This window comes from Hippocampus guttulatus, chromosome 6, assembly GCF_054856545.1.
Source record: "Hippocampus guttulatus isolate MCC_2025c chromosome 6, RoL_Hgut_1.0, whole genome shotgun sequence".
Lineage (NCBI taxonomy): Eukaryota > Metazoa > Chordata > Actinopteri > Syngnathiformes > Syngnathidae > Hippocampus > Hippocampus guttulatus.
Genome location: NC_141266.1, coordinates 3,425,211 through 3,440,309, shown reverse-complemented (window position 1 = coordinate 3,440,309; position 15,099 = coordinate 3,425,211). Strand labels below are relative to the sequence as shown.

The 15,099-nt window shown below is 41.5% G+C and overlaps 1 protein-coding gene across 1 annotated transcript in view; it reads right to left on the bottom strand.

Moving 5' to 3' along the window:
- csmd1a (CUB and Sushi multiple domains 1a) overlaps positions 1-9,900 on the bottom strand; it is a 104,105-nt gene extending 94,205 nt beyond the window's left edge. The window contains exons 1-2 of the mRNA XM_086113412.1: positions 9,846-9,900; positions 9,429-9,651 (exon numbers count right to left, since the gene is read on the bottom strand). Of these exons, the coding sequence (XP_085969538.1) occupies positions 9,429-9,651; positions 9,846-9,900 (278 nt within the window). The remainder of the gene's footprint in view (positions 1-9,428; positions 9,652-9,845) is intronic.
- Positions 9,901-15,099: the final 5,199 nt, after the last annotated feature.

Below are 15,099 nucleotides of genomic sequence, written 5' to 3'. Positions count from 1 at the left end.
GACATTTGCTTAATCTTTATACGAACCGGATTATTTGGCTTTTTCATAGTACTGTTGACCTATTATCAAAGGTTCACCATTATATGTTAAATTAAAATTCACAATGAAAACTAGAAATAAATGTATTACAGTACACTCCTCCTTCAGAATGTATTATGTGCTGCATCCCTTTTATCTGACTTATCTGCCACACCTTTGTCCAAAAAAATAAAAAAAATTAAAAAAACTGACAGAGCAAATGGTGCTGGTCCACTGGAATATACTTCTTGCATAATGGTCAAGATAAAAATACATGGTGGTAAAGATATGAACCGCCACTATAGGTGTTGCACAATTTTGATGTGTTACCCTTCAAACTCTGCAGACACAAGTGCATAAAGCATTCAAATTATTCATGCAATTTTTCCAACACATTCCTCAATTCCCACATAGCTCAGAAATAACACCATTTATGTTGCTGTTTGCTATTGTGTGAATGTAAAATGGCTGCCTCATTCTGGCATTTCAGCTCACAGATCCCTCAGGTGTCTTGCAACAACATAATGAAGCTCTCTCCAGTTTGTTTGTTTGCGGCGGCCTTCACCCTCGGCGGATTGAGCTGGCCTCTTCCTTGGCTCGCACGACGTCCCTGATGATGGCGGCCCAAGCGCGGCGATCCTGTGCCAGGTCAACCGAAAACCTCAGCCAGTCCTGGTTCCACCGTCACAGACCCACCACGAGCTGCAGTCATACTCCTGGTCATTTGAAGGAAGCGCAGGCTCTAACAGTGGTGGTGGTTGATTGAGTAGGGCTTCAAATTGTTTGCACCAACAATGCAGTTGTTTCTCTAAGGAGGTTATCACGGAACTGTTCTCTGCGCAGATCGTTTCGCTGACTCCGGTTGATTTCCGGCTCGCCTGCTTTACCATCTGATAAAGCTTGCGGGTATCTCCCACAGCGGCGGCCCTTTCAGTTTCTTCGGCAAAGTCGTGCCAATAGGCGTTTTGATCTGCCCGAATCGCCAGAGTGGTACGTCGCCGTAGTTCGCGGAATTTGGCTGCTGCCGTTACTCGTGCAAGCCTGGATCGTTCTGCAAGGGCCAGCGTGTTTGCAGTGATCCAGTTTGCGGTTCTAGCGTTTGGTGGAGCTGAGGTGTGCGCGCGTGGCTGCAGCGATGGTAGATTTGAGTTCCCGCCACTCCTGCTTCGGCTCATCGGAAGCCGGTTGTAGTTGAGCGAAGCGGTTTTGGATCTCCACTTGAAAACTCTTCTCCGCATCCAGCTTCAGCTTCGCGACATCAATCCGTGTGGTGTGTATCGGAGGGCGATTAACTTTAAGTGGGATGCGAAGTGTAGCACACACAAGTGCATGGTCGGAGCCGCTCTTGCCGCCCGAGTCTGCGCCGCGGTACGCCCGCGCGTAAAGGACTGAACTCACCCATTGTGACTGAGCCAGAATGTAGTCAATCTGGTTAGTTGTCTGCCCATCGAGTACCAATGTGACTTGCTGACGTTGGGGGTATTGGAAGCGTGTGTTCGTCACGACTAGGCGATTTGAAACGGCGAAGTTGACGAGCCATTCGCCGTTGTCGCAGCCTTTTCGCAGAGCAAAGCGCCTCAACACTTGTCACGTGGTCCGGTCCGGGGCACCGGTGCGCCGGTCCGGTGCGCGCATTCCAGTCTCCTGCAACCACTAGGATGTCATTGGAGGGGATGCCGTCGACAGTCGTCTGGAGCTTATGGTAGAACTGCTCCTTGTCCACGTCAGCAGCAGTCATTTGGGCGCATACACCGCCATGTCAGGGATGTTGGCAATGGCACCCCTCAAGCGTACCTTAGCAAGGCAGTGGGAGATGGGTTCCCACGCCAACAGTGCAGCCTGCGCCTCGAAAGCAAGGGCGACTGCAACGCCCTACCAGCCACTGTTGTCTGTCACTCCTCTATGGTAAAGGTTGTAGACCGCATCGATACCAGGGACATTCAACTGTCGCTGCCTGGTATCAGGGAGGTGTACTTCAGAGAGGCATGCCACGCTGATGCCGTAGTTGTGAAGCGAACTCATGGCGAGGGCTTGGGTCCCTTCATCGCTGAGAGTCCGGACGTTTCAGCAAGAAATGTTGAGGCGCTCAAGGCGTCGGAGGAGGTGATGGTGCTGGTGGTGGTGTTCGGCTTGCACATTTATCACCCACCCCGCTGAGCTGAGGGCAGGCACGTCGTTTCCTGCGGATACCGTAGCTTGAGTCGTAATTGCAGTCGGCCGTAAGGTCATGAAGAAAGACGTTTCGTGGGGATTTATTTAAAAGCCGGGTCCCCAGCCCTGCTTATACCAGAGCCTTCTGTTGGCCGGGCAGTTACACGTTCCTCCCCACCACCACGATGCGGTTGAAGGTTGGAATTTAAGCTCTCTCCAGTGGCGTTTATGGTAAAGATAGCTTCCAAGGCCAACCAAAACAAACGAAAAAGAGGAACTCTGTAGATACTGTTATGCATTTGGATTTGTTTTTATGGGGAAAAAAAAATATATCATTGTTTTTTTGTTGGGGGGGCTTGTTTACCAGTTTTAGCTCACTATCGTTCCACTCCCACGTCAATAACATAACCCGGTCTGCATTTTTCCACCTACGCAATATCAATCGTCTTCGCCCGCTCTCACACCGCTGCTGTCCTGGTCCACAGTCTTCTCACCTCCTGCATTGATTATTGCAATTGACTTCTTTTCGGTGCCCATCATAAACTCCAGAATTCTGCCGTGCGGATCATCACCAGAACCCCCTACTTTCACCACATCACCCCCATCCTCCAACAGCTACACTGGCTCCCTGTCAAACTGAGAATCAATTTTGAAATCCTTCTCTATACATTTAAGGGCATCCATGACCTTGCCCCCCTCCCCCCATTTGTCTGATCTTCAGATTTCTCTTGCTTCTTGCAGGTTCAGATCCTCTTCCTGCCTTCACCTCTGTGTACCCTCTGCCCGTCTCAGCACAATGGGTTGCAGAGCTTTAGCTGCTCTGCCCCCAAACTCTGCAGCTCACTTCCACCCAACATCCGTGATGATTCACTTCCCACATTCAAATCCCGTCTCAAAACCCACCAATTCAAAATTGCATAATACGTTTAAATTACATGTCTTATTTTATTATTTATAGTTTTATATGTGGATTTATTGTTTTGTTCTTGATTGTAAAGTGTCCTTGAGTGTTTTGAAAAGCACTTATAAATAATGTATTCTTAGTCTTATTTTATTTTATTTATGCATTTAGTCTTATTACAATTTTTAAATATCTGGCTCCGAATTTATTGGCAAATTTGCCACTCTGGTTGGGTCATAAATGTCATGAACCAACCATGAGCCTCACTGCACGTCACTGCTCTAAACAGTGAATTCAGAGAAACTCATTGTTTTGCAGTGGTCTCCCCCAATTGTGACCAGTTCTGGCTAAATAGTTTTCAGGGGTTAAACAATACAAATTGAGATGGTAAAATTCTACTTCATCACTTAGTTCCCTTTATAATGATATATCATACATTGAAGTACCTAAAAAAATGAGGTAAGAGCAATTTTAATGTTGCCAGTGTGAAATGAGAAAAACACATTTAAAGTGCTGGCACATACAGGTCCATAGCAACCAACACCTTTGGCAAAAGATATTGACCCCAAACTGTCAGGAACAATTGGAAGACCACTGGGAAGTCAATTCCAACAACAGGTAACAGCAGAGATTTTAACCCTTGAAGAGCTGAGGAGGTTTGACCACTCACCAGATGGAATCGGTCAAAAGTTGTGATAACAGACTCAACCAAAAAACAGCATTGAAGAGTCAAGTAAGCTTACAAATTATGTACTGATTCACCGTGAGGCAAAGTTGAATATTTTGTTGTTGCTACTTGTGCCTATTTTTTTATGAAGTCAAATTACTGCAAAAAACTGCAGAAATAGCAACTGAATTTAATGAGTATTTTGTCAACATCGGCAGTAACCTAGCAAAACAAATTCCTGATCCAACAAACTTGTTTGAAATAGATAAGATACGTAGAAAAAAAATCCTCCATGATGTTCCTTACTGCTGTAAAACAAAAAGAAGTATCAAATATTATAAAAACTTTTAAAAATAAAAAGTCAACTGATTGCTTTAATATTGATATGACAATACTAAAGCAGATTATAGAATATGTAGTGCGACCTTTCACGCACATATGCAACCTGTCATTCAAAGCTGGTATCTTTCCATCAAAAATGAAAATTGCTAAAGTTATTCCAATCTATAAAAGTGGAGAAAGACATCTGTTTACAAATTATAGACCAAAAATCACTACTACCACAATTTTCAAAAATATTAGAAAAACTATTTTCTCGCAGACCTGATAGCTTTATACAAAAGCATGCGCTGTTAAGTGAGAATCAATATGGCTTCAGGGAAAAACGGACCACCTCAATGGCAGTTATGGAGTTTGTGGAAGCAATAGCCACTAATATAGACAACAAAGAATTTACTGTTGGGGTTTTCCTAGATCTAAAAAAAGCTTTTGACACCATAGATCACAGTATATTATTGAAAAAACTAGAAAGATATGGCATTAGAGGTGTAGCTTATAAATGGATAAAAAGTTATTTAGAAAACAGATATCAGTATGTGCAGCTCAACAATAAAAAAACGAATCAACTGAAAATCACTCATGGAGTTCCTCAAGGGTCAGTGCTTGGTCCAAAACTATTCATCTTATATATAAATGATATCTGCAAGGTCTCAAAACAATTTAAATGTGTCCTATTTGCTGATGATACAACGTTCTACTGTTCTGGAATAAATCTGAAACAGCTCCTGACAACCGTAGAAAACGAATTAAACAAATTAAAAAACTGGTTCGACAGAAATAAATTGTCACTTAACCTGAAAAAAATCGAAGTTAATTGTTTTTGGCACAAGACCAATCGAACACCAAGCTAAAATTATGGTAAACTCAATTGAGATAGAAAGAGCGTATGAAACCAAGTTTCTCGGATTAGTAATAGACTCAAAACTATGTTGGAAGCCACATATCGATAACGTAAAAAGAAAAATAGCCAAAACCGTAGGGATCCTCTACAAAACCAAGGAAGTGCTAAATAAGAGATCTTTGTACACATTATACACTTCATTATTATTACCATATATGACCTACTGTGAAATATGGGGAAATGCCTGCAAAACAAACACACTCCCTATTCTAAAACTACAAAAAAAAGCACTTCGAATTATTAATAGATCAAAATATACGGAACCCACAAATCCACTATTTATCAAATTAAATACAATGACATTTTATGACCTGGTTGACTTTAAAATCGCCCAATTAATGTACAAAGCACACAATAACCTGCTCTGCCAAAACATTCAGAAGTTTTTCGAAATTCGAGAAAGCAGCTATGATTTAAGAAGTACCAACTTATTCAAAAAACTTAAAACAAGAACAAACATCAAGCAAAGAAGTGTATCTATCAAAGGTGTTAATCTGTGGAATTATTTCGAAACGGACCTGAAAATGAGTAAATCGCTTGCTGAGTTCAAAAACAAATTCAAAAAAATAGTTTTATATATAATATATAATAAACAACCTACATCTATCAGAGTTAAAATAATAAATTCTAAACATTAAATATAATAATAAATCAGAACTAAGTTGATAAATAGAGAAAGGTATTGAAATATCCATTATGAATACAAGAGAAAATTGACACAAGAGTGCCAGGGTGTGGATTTATATAATCCCGATACAAACCAAAAGTTGTAAAAATATCACGGTTAAGGGTAAAGTATGAGCCTTAATGGAGACTTCTTTCTTCTTACTTTTTTTCTTTTCTGATGGATATAAAAATGATTTATTAGATATAAACACATAACGGGGTAGGACTAGATAAGTTTTTTACTTCTTCCTACTCCCTTGAACATAATAACTGTGTTGAATGATGACTGATTTCTTTCTTTTTACCATTTTATCTACCTTATTTTCTGTCAAATTATTACTGTATATGTTCAATAAACAAACCAAACCAAACCAAAAACCAACCCAATGGGAAATTTGATTTAAGAAATTTCTGTCAGCTAAAAGGGTTATTTGCCATTTGTATTCTATCTCAAATGCATCTGATGGTTCAATAGTGTTTTTGTTTTTTTTTCTTGCATGTGATGTAATACATAAGCAACACTTCATACACACTGTACAGTGAATTAGAAGTCACTCCAAATATGCGCTGCAGGGAAGACAGGCTTCGGAAGGACTAGTCGCGATCATCTTTTCATCTGCACGATTATTTATTTATTTTTATCATTTAATCTGTATTGTTTTGTTTTACAAATACTTTCAAATTTGATGCCGGCAATACGTTCCAAAAAGATGGAAGAGGGAAAATAAAAGACTCGGAAAGTACTCAAAAAAAAACCTCTTTGGACTGACCAGGTTAATTGGATAAAGGCATGATTGCATGCAAAATAAGCATTCCCGCAAGGCTCAGTTGGTCACAAGCAAGGCTGGGGCAAGCTTCACCGCTTTTTCAACAACTACATGAGTAAATAGTTCAGCAGTTTAAGAGTGTTTCTCAATCCACAATTACAAAGACTTTAGGGATTTGGGTGCGAGCAGCTTGGGATCGTTCCCACTCAGTCATGCATGTGGGTGTGACTGGTTGTTTGTCTCGATATGTGCCCTGCGACTCACTGGCGACCAGTTCAGGGTGTAGTCTACCTTATGTCTGAAGTGATCTGGGATAGGCTCCAGCAACTCCCCGCGACCCTCTTCAAGATACGCGGTTTAAAAATGGATGGATGGATGGCTCATCTATGGTCCATAATAAAGAAAGACTTTGAGTATCAGGAGAAATCTCTGCACAGAAGTGACAAAGCTTGTGACCTTCCACAGGCAGCACTGCATTAAAAAAACAGCATTTGTAAAAAGCTGTGATTTCCAACCTATATTGAGCCAAGGCACATATTTTTGAGTTTGACCAATCAAACAAAAATATCACAGAAAGTGCATATCTGTTATGTATTTTGTGCCATCTTACAAAAGCTCATTTATTTGTCCTGTCAATCAATAAAAGTCATTGGCATAGATAGATGGACAAGAATACATTATTTGGTATGGATTAATAATTTTCTGCTGTAATTGGCTGGTAACCAGTTCAGGGTGTACTTATTTGAACTTTGATGCTGTAGAGGCTCGGAAATATGTATGCGTATGCAAAATAAACTAAGGAACGTGACTGTACTTTACCGGACAAGAATGTGTTTGAACAGTAAAGCAGAGGCTATGGACACTGAGAGTAACATTTGATGTACTGTAAGTCAGTTGAACGTTTTGTGAAGAACAATACATATTCTGCATGTGGCCTCCTCCTGGACTGCAACAACACCGCAGACCATAAGAGCTCTCATGGTACACAAATGTGGCCTGGCACACTGTTTGGGAATCGCTGGGTAAAGAACATATCCAAATAACCATAATTAGTTACCACATTTTCTCGCTACATCTCAAACTTAAAACTCTACCATGCAAAGGGAAAGGCAAATATCAACAATAACCAGAAATGCGTCGACTTCTCCGAGTTTGAACTCATCTCAGATGGACTGACACATTAAAAAAAGTATGTTGCGGTCTGACGAGTCCACATTTCAAATTGACTTTGGAAATCATGGACATCATGTCTTCAGTGTGAAAGATGAAAAAGGCACTAGGCAGAGTACACCCTGAACACCCAATTGCAGGGCACACAGAGACGAACAACTATTCACGCTCACACTAACACCTAGGGACAATGTAGAGTTCCATTAACCTGTCATTCATGTTTTTGGAATGTGGTAAGAAATGAGAGTACCCTGACAAAACCCACACACGGGAAGATTTTTTTTTTTTTTTGGTGTTTTGTTTTGTCACGTGGTGTAGGTTTTACGTCGTGTGGACCTGATGTGGATTGTTTTGGCCACGACATTCATCAAAAGAGAAGAATCTGAGCTTGGTGTTTGCGCCTTCTCGGCAGCACGCGTGTACCAGCACTGATTTTGAATGGGAGGAATGTCAGTGTCATTTCACTGTCGTTGTTGGACAGCCCCCGGGGCTTGTGTTTTGGCGCCCATTTTGTTCAGCGAAAATGTCGGTGCTGTTGGACAGTTTGCAGCTGGATGGATGGATGGTTTGTGGAGCCGACGATGAGAAGAAAGTACAGTATCATCGACGCAGAGCACAGAGGCCAATGGAACTGGGAGTCGCGGCTTGGAATTGAAGTGGATTTACATGGGACAGGAGATGTGAGCCAATATGTTTTTCGTCAATGGACGCGACAGCTTCTTGTTGCTTTCAAACTTAGCTTGTAGCAGATGTGTACACATTTTCAGCATGACATCTTTGATCCACTAGTGAAAGGACACTTTGGTTCTCTCCTCTTTCATCTATAACTGCTTCAAACAACATGTGTATTATTTTGTCATTTTATGTTAACTGATCTGTTGATGGCGGCACGGGCACTCGCAGCGGCTCCTCTTGTTTTTTCGTTGTCTGGTTAAGAGGGAGGAAATTTCATCTGTGCTGTATGTTGCACATACAGCGCATTTGACAATAAAGTTGTACTTGACTTGGTCAAGTTGTGACCTTTAAAAAATACAGTATATACTGTATATTTTTTTTAATCCATTATTTTTCATCCAATACCCATAAAATGACAACTAGGTGACCTGTGTGAAATTCCGATCATGTGACCAGATCAGGAAAACTCCAGCTTTCACATATGAACCGATATCCTCGGATGTGCTGCAATTGGCTGGCAACCGGTTCAGGGTGTCCCCCGCCTACTGACCGAAGACGGCTGGGATAGGCTCCAACACCCCGCGCAACCCTTGTGAGGATAAAGCGGATCGGAAAATGGATGGATGGATCATCGGATGTGATTGGCCACCGCTCTTCATAAAAGACATGAAATTGTAATTGTGCAAAATGATTGTTACATTGTACCTGGAAACTAATTATGTGCATATGTTGCATTCCTCATTCAAACAAGCTTCAAGGACCATAGAAGCAGGGAGATGTCTTTGTCACAAGTGTGGTGGTGGAGGACCCCAAAAAGCAGGTAGGAGGGAGGTGTAGGGTGAACTTGACAAACTGTATTAACAAAACACTGAGAAAACTAAATTCAGAACAAAGTCCCGAAAACAACAAGAATGCAAAGTAACAAACAAAAACCCATGGAAGATGCTAAAACAAGGTGAAAGCAATACAAACAAAAATCCATATGGCATTAAGGCACAAACATGAACCAAGAGAAGCAGTGACAGCAACAATGACCCGACACTGAGTGGCTGGGCCAGGAGTCCTTTTAACAGATAACCTACTATGACATGATGACCAACAGGTGTGCCGCTGTAGGAGGTGCCCTACAGAGCCACCTGTTGGTCCCAAACAGATCAACCATGACATTCTTACCTTGTTCTGAAGTTTGCCGTTTGTGGATGGCCATCATACAGAGATAAAAAGTCATATTCTTCTTCCAGAGCAAAAGATTGAAAAACTATATGAATCCTGTTGCCCTCTCCAGCGACGATCACCCAGGTACAGTTTGCTCCATTGGGATAACCATAGGGAAACCCAGGGCTTTCTAGGGTCCCATTCCTCCCCTTTAAAGTACCTCCACATGTATGGACAAAACCTGGAAGGGAAGAAAAGACTATTAAATGGGTTCGGTCAAGGTGAATGTCACGACTCGTGTGCTCAAAACACTCAACAGATTAAACAAAATGAAATGATTGGAGGCATCCCTTCAGAAGACGCATCCATTCAATAGGTGTCGTCATCCAAGCGACAGCAACTCAAATGGGTACATGATGCCTTTGCGGATGCTACTCTTGATAACAAAATCCCAGATCATCAGCAGGGAAGGAATATCCGACAGTGTCATCCACCCATGTTGTTGCTGTTTTTGCTAATATTTTATGTTAAAATTATTGTCCTTTGTATGATCCTGTACAAAGTATGATCTCTATAAAGTCCAAATGCATTTTCAAGAGAAAATTGCTTGGAAAATAGAGTTTATTTTCTTTTCATTTTTATTTTATTCTTTAATTTATCAATAGGTAATTCAAATGTAATGCATCTGGTTCCATTATGACTCATTCGAGTCGATTGGAGTTCCTCATGCCGAACACTTTCACAAAGGTAGAAAGTAGGCCTATGCACGGAGGAAGAACAATAAATATTCTCCGCGTGAACTAAAGGCACGAAACGTGTGCTCTGCCTCCTTTGGTCAAAACGAATACATTCAGAGTACAATATAAACTATAAGTGTCCAAAGACATCATAGATTATATTGTTAGAAGTGTGAGTCTCAAAACAGGTACTGCAAATGTATTTGTGTCACTTTTGAGGTGGTGTTGAATAAGCTAATCTGCTATTGGTAATGGCCAAGCAAATGCAAAACGGGTCGAGTTCACCAGGATGTCAGGAAACATTTCATTACTTTTCCCAAAGACGTTTCTGACACATTTTTCATGCAATATGACATTTATCGTGTTTTGTGTTTCAACAAATGTGCACATTTTGAATTTATTACTAACAACCAGTGATACCAGCGATATTAAATACATGGTAGTTATGTTTATGTGGTTTTTAAGAACAATGCTATCAGATGTCCATTTATCAGAGTGCAAAGAAACAAATGATTCATGGTTTATTGTAAGTTATAAGTTTGAATATTTGAACAGGTTAAGACTAATGCACACGTAGAAGAGATTTATAAAAGTAATGTATTTGATGATGAAGGTTATTAGTTGAAAAGGTAAATATATTGAGTACATGTTACATTGAAATGTGTTAAACTAAGGAACGTGATTGTAGTTTACCGGACAAGAATGTGTTTGAACAGTAAAGCAGAGGCTATGGACACTGAGAGTAACATTTGATGTAAGTCAGTTGAACCTTTTGTGAAGAACAATACATATTCTGCATGTGAACTGATGGCATGAAAGGTGTGCTTTGCCTACTTTCTATATCACAGACTTCCACTACATGTGTGCTGACTTTAGACGTACACGTATATATGTAATCATAATTAGTTACCACATTTTCTCGCTACATCTCAAACTTAAAACTCTACCATGCAAAGGGAAAGGCAAATATCAACAACAACCAGCAACACGTTGACTTCTCTGAGTTAAAGCTCATTTGAGATGGACTGACACATTAAAAAAAAAGTGTGCTGCAGTCTGACGAGTCCACATTTCAAATTGACTTTGGAAATCATGAACATCATGTCTTCAGCGTGAACGATGAAAAAGACCATCCATTTTCTAATTCCAGCTGTGTCGGGCAGAAGAGGTGGAGTACGTCCTGAACAGGTTGCCAGTCAATCGCAGGGCACACATAGACGAACAGCCATTCGCACTCACAATTACACCTAGGGGCAATTTCGAGTGTTTCATTAAGCTGCCATGGATGTTTTTGGAATGTCGGAGAAAACCGGAGTCCCCGGCAAAAACCCAGGCAGGCACGGGGAGAACATGCAAAGTCCACACAGGAAGGCCCGAACTGGAATTGAACCCTGCCCCTTCGCACAGTGAGGCAAGTGTGCTAAGCAGTCGCCCACCGCGCAGAGAAAACCCACAGAGGCACGGTGAGAACATGCAAACTCCATACAGGAAGACCGGAGTGCGGAATCAAACCCAGCAAGCACAAGAGAACATGTAAACTCCACATGAGATTTACACCCAGAATATCCCAACTGCGATTGCATAAGTGATGATGTGACATTGATGCTCTTGTATGGTGTTAGATCGATCAATTGATTGTGTTGCCTCGTAACTTCCTCATTCTTTCTTGAGGTCGTAAAGTAAGAATGACACCAGCTGAAACAGGTTCCTTCAATGTTTCTGCACATCTTTAACTCAGTTTTATGGATGGTGACAAATTTAAGGAACAGGCTCAATAAAGAACACAATAGAAATGTAATTGAATGTATAGTGCAGTGGTCCTCAACTAGAAATGCTGTAGGTCCACTTTTTTTTTTTTTTAATAAGACCAAGGTCCGGTCCCATGCACGGCGGTCATGGGGAGCAGGGCTATATGCCCATTTAGTATGGTCAAGCCAAGCTTATACAAATCAACACTCCTCACAACCAACCAATAATGGGGTGCATGAAAATAACAATTATTCACTTTGCCAGTACACGGCAAATAATGAGAGGTATTGTGTTGAGGCACAGGAACTCTTTTATTTTGTTAAGTTGTGCCTGCTTAATAATAGAAATAGCCCTTTTAGGGAAATAAGTCATTTTTACTTTAACTTTGTGAAACAGTAATTGTCTTTTTTTCCCTTAATTTAACAAAAACAAAACAAAATACTAATTTTACCAAAATAAATACTAAACATGAAAACAAAAACATCCTTTTCATTTGTACAATTCCCCTTTTCACATCCCCTCTGAAATCACTGAAAAATATATCAGAAGAGGAGTTAAGAACCATTTTAAATACTGACACAAGGGAACACAGGAATGTGCAGTGCTGTTCTTCCACTAAAGGTGAATGCAATGTCTGAGGCATGCAAATATTATTTGAGGACGCCATTGTGATGTTCATTTACCATGTTGCGGTGTGCTGCTGTTAAACAGCTGCAAAGATCCCCGGGTAGACGGGAGCAAAACTGCACACAATCGAAACCTCCCGTGATTCGTCTTGTCTAATTGTCTGTGTGCGGCTCTCCTGGGCTGAAGCTGTGAGCACACTGTGGCGTCGCGCATGCGTCTGTTTCCTGACACAATCATCCATTTTGAATGTGTGTGTATTGGGATAGACGCGTGCTGACGCTTATGTATGGGCACACCTTAAGTTCAGAGGAGCCAATCAGCGCATCGTATATGCTGACGCTTATGTATGGGCACACCTTAAGTTCAGAGGAGCCAATCAGCGCATCTTTATCGCTGACATCCCCTGCTCAGCCAGGGTCTCCAGTTAGTCAAACATTATCCACACACAGTCGCGCTGCTGCGGTCCTCTGCAATACATCTGTTAGTGCACGCAAAGAATACAACGGATAATTTTAACAAGCGATCGCGGTAATGCGCAGATTACAGTCCAAATATATAAAATGTATAACGTAAAAATCACTTTATAATTTATTATTTTATACAATTTGCCGAGGGTCCGGACAGAGGAGGTCGGTGGTCCGGTCGTGGATCGCGGTCCGCCAGTTGAGGAAGACTGGTATAGTGCCATGAATGATGTGAATTTAAGACTTTACACAGACACATTAAGCATGATACAGAATCTTGGGTATTAATTATAAGCCATCAATTCAGTAGTATTGTTTTATTTAAATGCTCCCATGAGTATCAAATGGGTATCGACTTCAGAAATACAGTTCGAGCGTGCATGGCTACACACCGACCATTTGTAAACCCGCAGCATTATTTGGAATGTGCCTTTCAGTTATTTGGAGTGCCACACTCAGGGGGTGCATGGAGCACGCTGTGGCCGCTAAGTCTGGGGACACGGACCATTAAAGCATCAGGCATATGGAAGCTATTCAAGCCAGTCATAGGCTGAGGGGGGATTTGAATGGATTTGACAAAAAAGAGGATCGCTCTACCTTTCTTTCAGATACTTCACAAATATTAAGTACCCATAGTTTCCGGACTAAAGAGGGCACCTGCTTATAAGTCGCACCCACAGCATTTTTAAAGGAAAAAATATTTTGTACACACATAAGCCGCACCTGTCTATAAGCCACAGGTGCGCACATTGTTACAGTGAAATTCCTCTACAACAAAATCATGTTTGCAGCAAGAAATTTTCACAACAGGGGTTTTTTCACTGTAGCAAATTTGATCTCACATGTAAACACAAACACACACACAAACGTATGTGTACTCTTTATTTTTATTCCAATAGTGATTAAGAATGAGCACACACTTATTTGATACTTTATATAGTCAGTGTAGAAAGAAAAAAAAGGAAAGAAATTGCGAAATTTACGATTAGCATTTACTTTCACTTACATCAATTTCTTGGATAATGTCTTTTTATTTTGCTTCCTCCGTCTTTCATTTTGATCACTTTTACCCTCTCTTCCAGCGTCAGAACGCTTCTTGTCTTAGCTGCTTGACATCCAAAGGTCCGTTTTGTAGCCATTTTAGCAATGCAACGTTCATGCTGCGTCTAAATCTAACAATAAAAAATACTTCCTGGACCCGGTGGCTTTACTTTCCACTATATCACTGTCTCTAACTCGACCTCCCCTCGATCGCCACCCAAGACAGCGTTGCTCAGCTGATGTCATGCACAATACCTCATCACTGGCCAAAAAAGCCAACCAGCGCCTGTACTTCCTCCGTAAACTGAGGAGAGCAAGAGCCCCGCCCACCATCAAGCAGACATTCTATACAGGCATCATTGAGAGCATCCTGTCCAGCTGCATCACTGTGTGGTATGGTGCTTGCACTGTGTCCTGCCAAAAGACTTTACAGCGCGCCGTGAGAGCAGCTGAGAAGATCATTGGTGTCTCTCTCCTCCCACTCGTGGACATTTACCACTCCCGTCTGACCCGCCAAACCATCCGGATCGCAGGTGACCCCACCCACCCATCCCACAGCCTCTTCGGCCTGCTGCCGTCGGGAAGGAGATTGCAAAGTCTCCGTGCCAGAACCAGCAGGCTCAAAAACAGTTTCTTCCACCAGGCAGGCAGGAGACTCAACTCCCTCCCTGCTCTGCCCGCACTCCCCGCCCTCTGCCTCTGACCGACCCCTGCCTCCTGTCACAGACTATGACCCTCCCCTCATCATCCGACATCTGCGTATTGCACAATTGCACAATGCACTACCTCACTTTACCCACAATAGCCACAAGTGCCATTGTTTATGCTGTTTACATTGTTTATATTGTCTATACTGTTTATACTGTTCAGATGACATATTATGTCTTTTATACAGTGGAGCTGCTATTTTGTCTTAGCTGTGTGTGTTTAATGCACAGCATGTTTGTATGAGATGTTTTCAGTGAGGATGGAGAGGAAGAAATTTAATCTATGCTGCATATCATACATAAGCATATTTGACAATAAAGATAAGATAAGACAAGAAAACCAAGATGACCTTGACCTTGATAA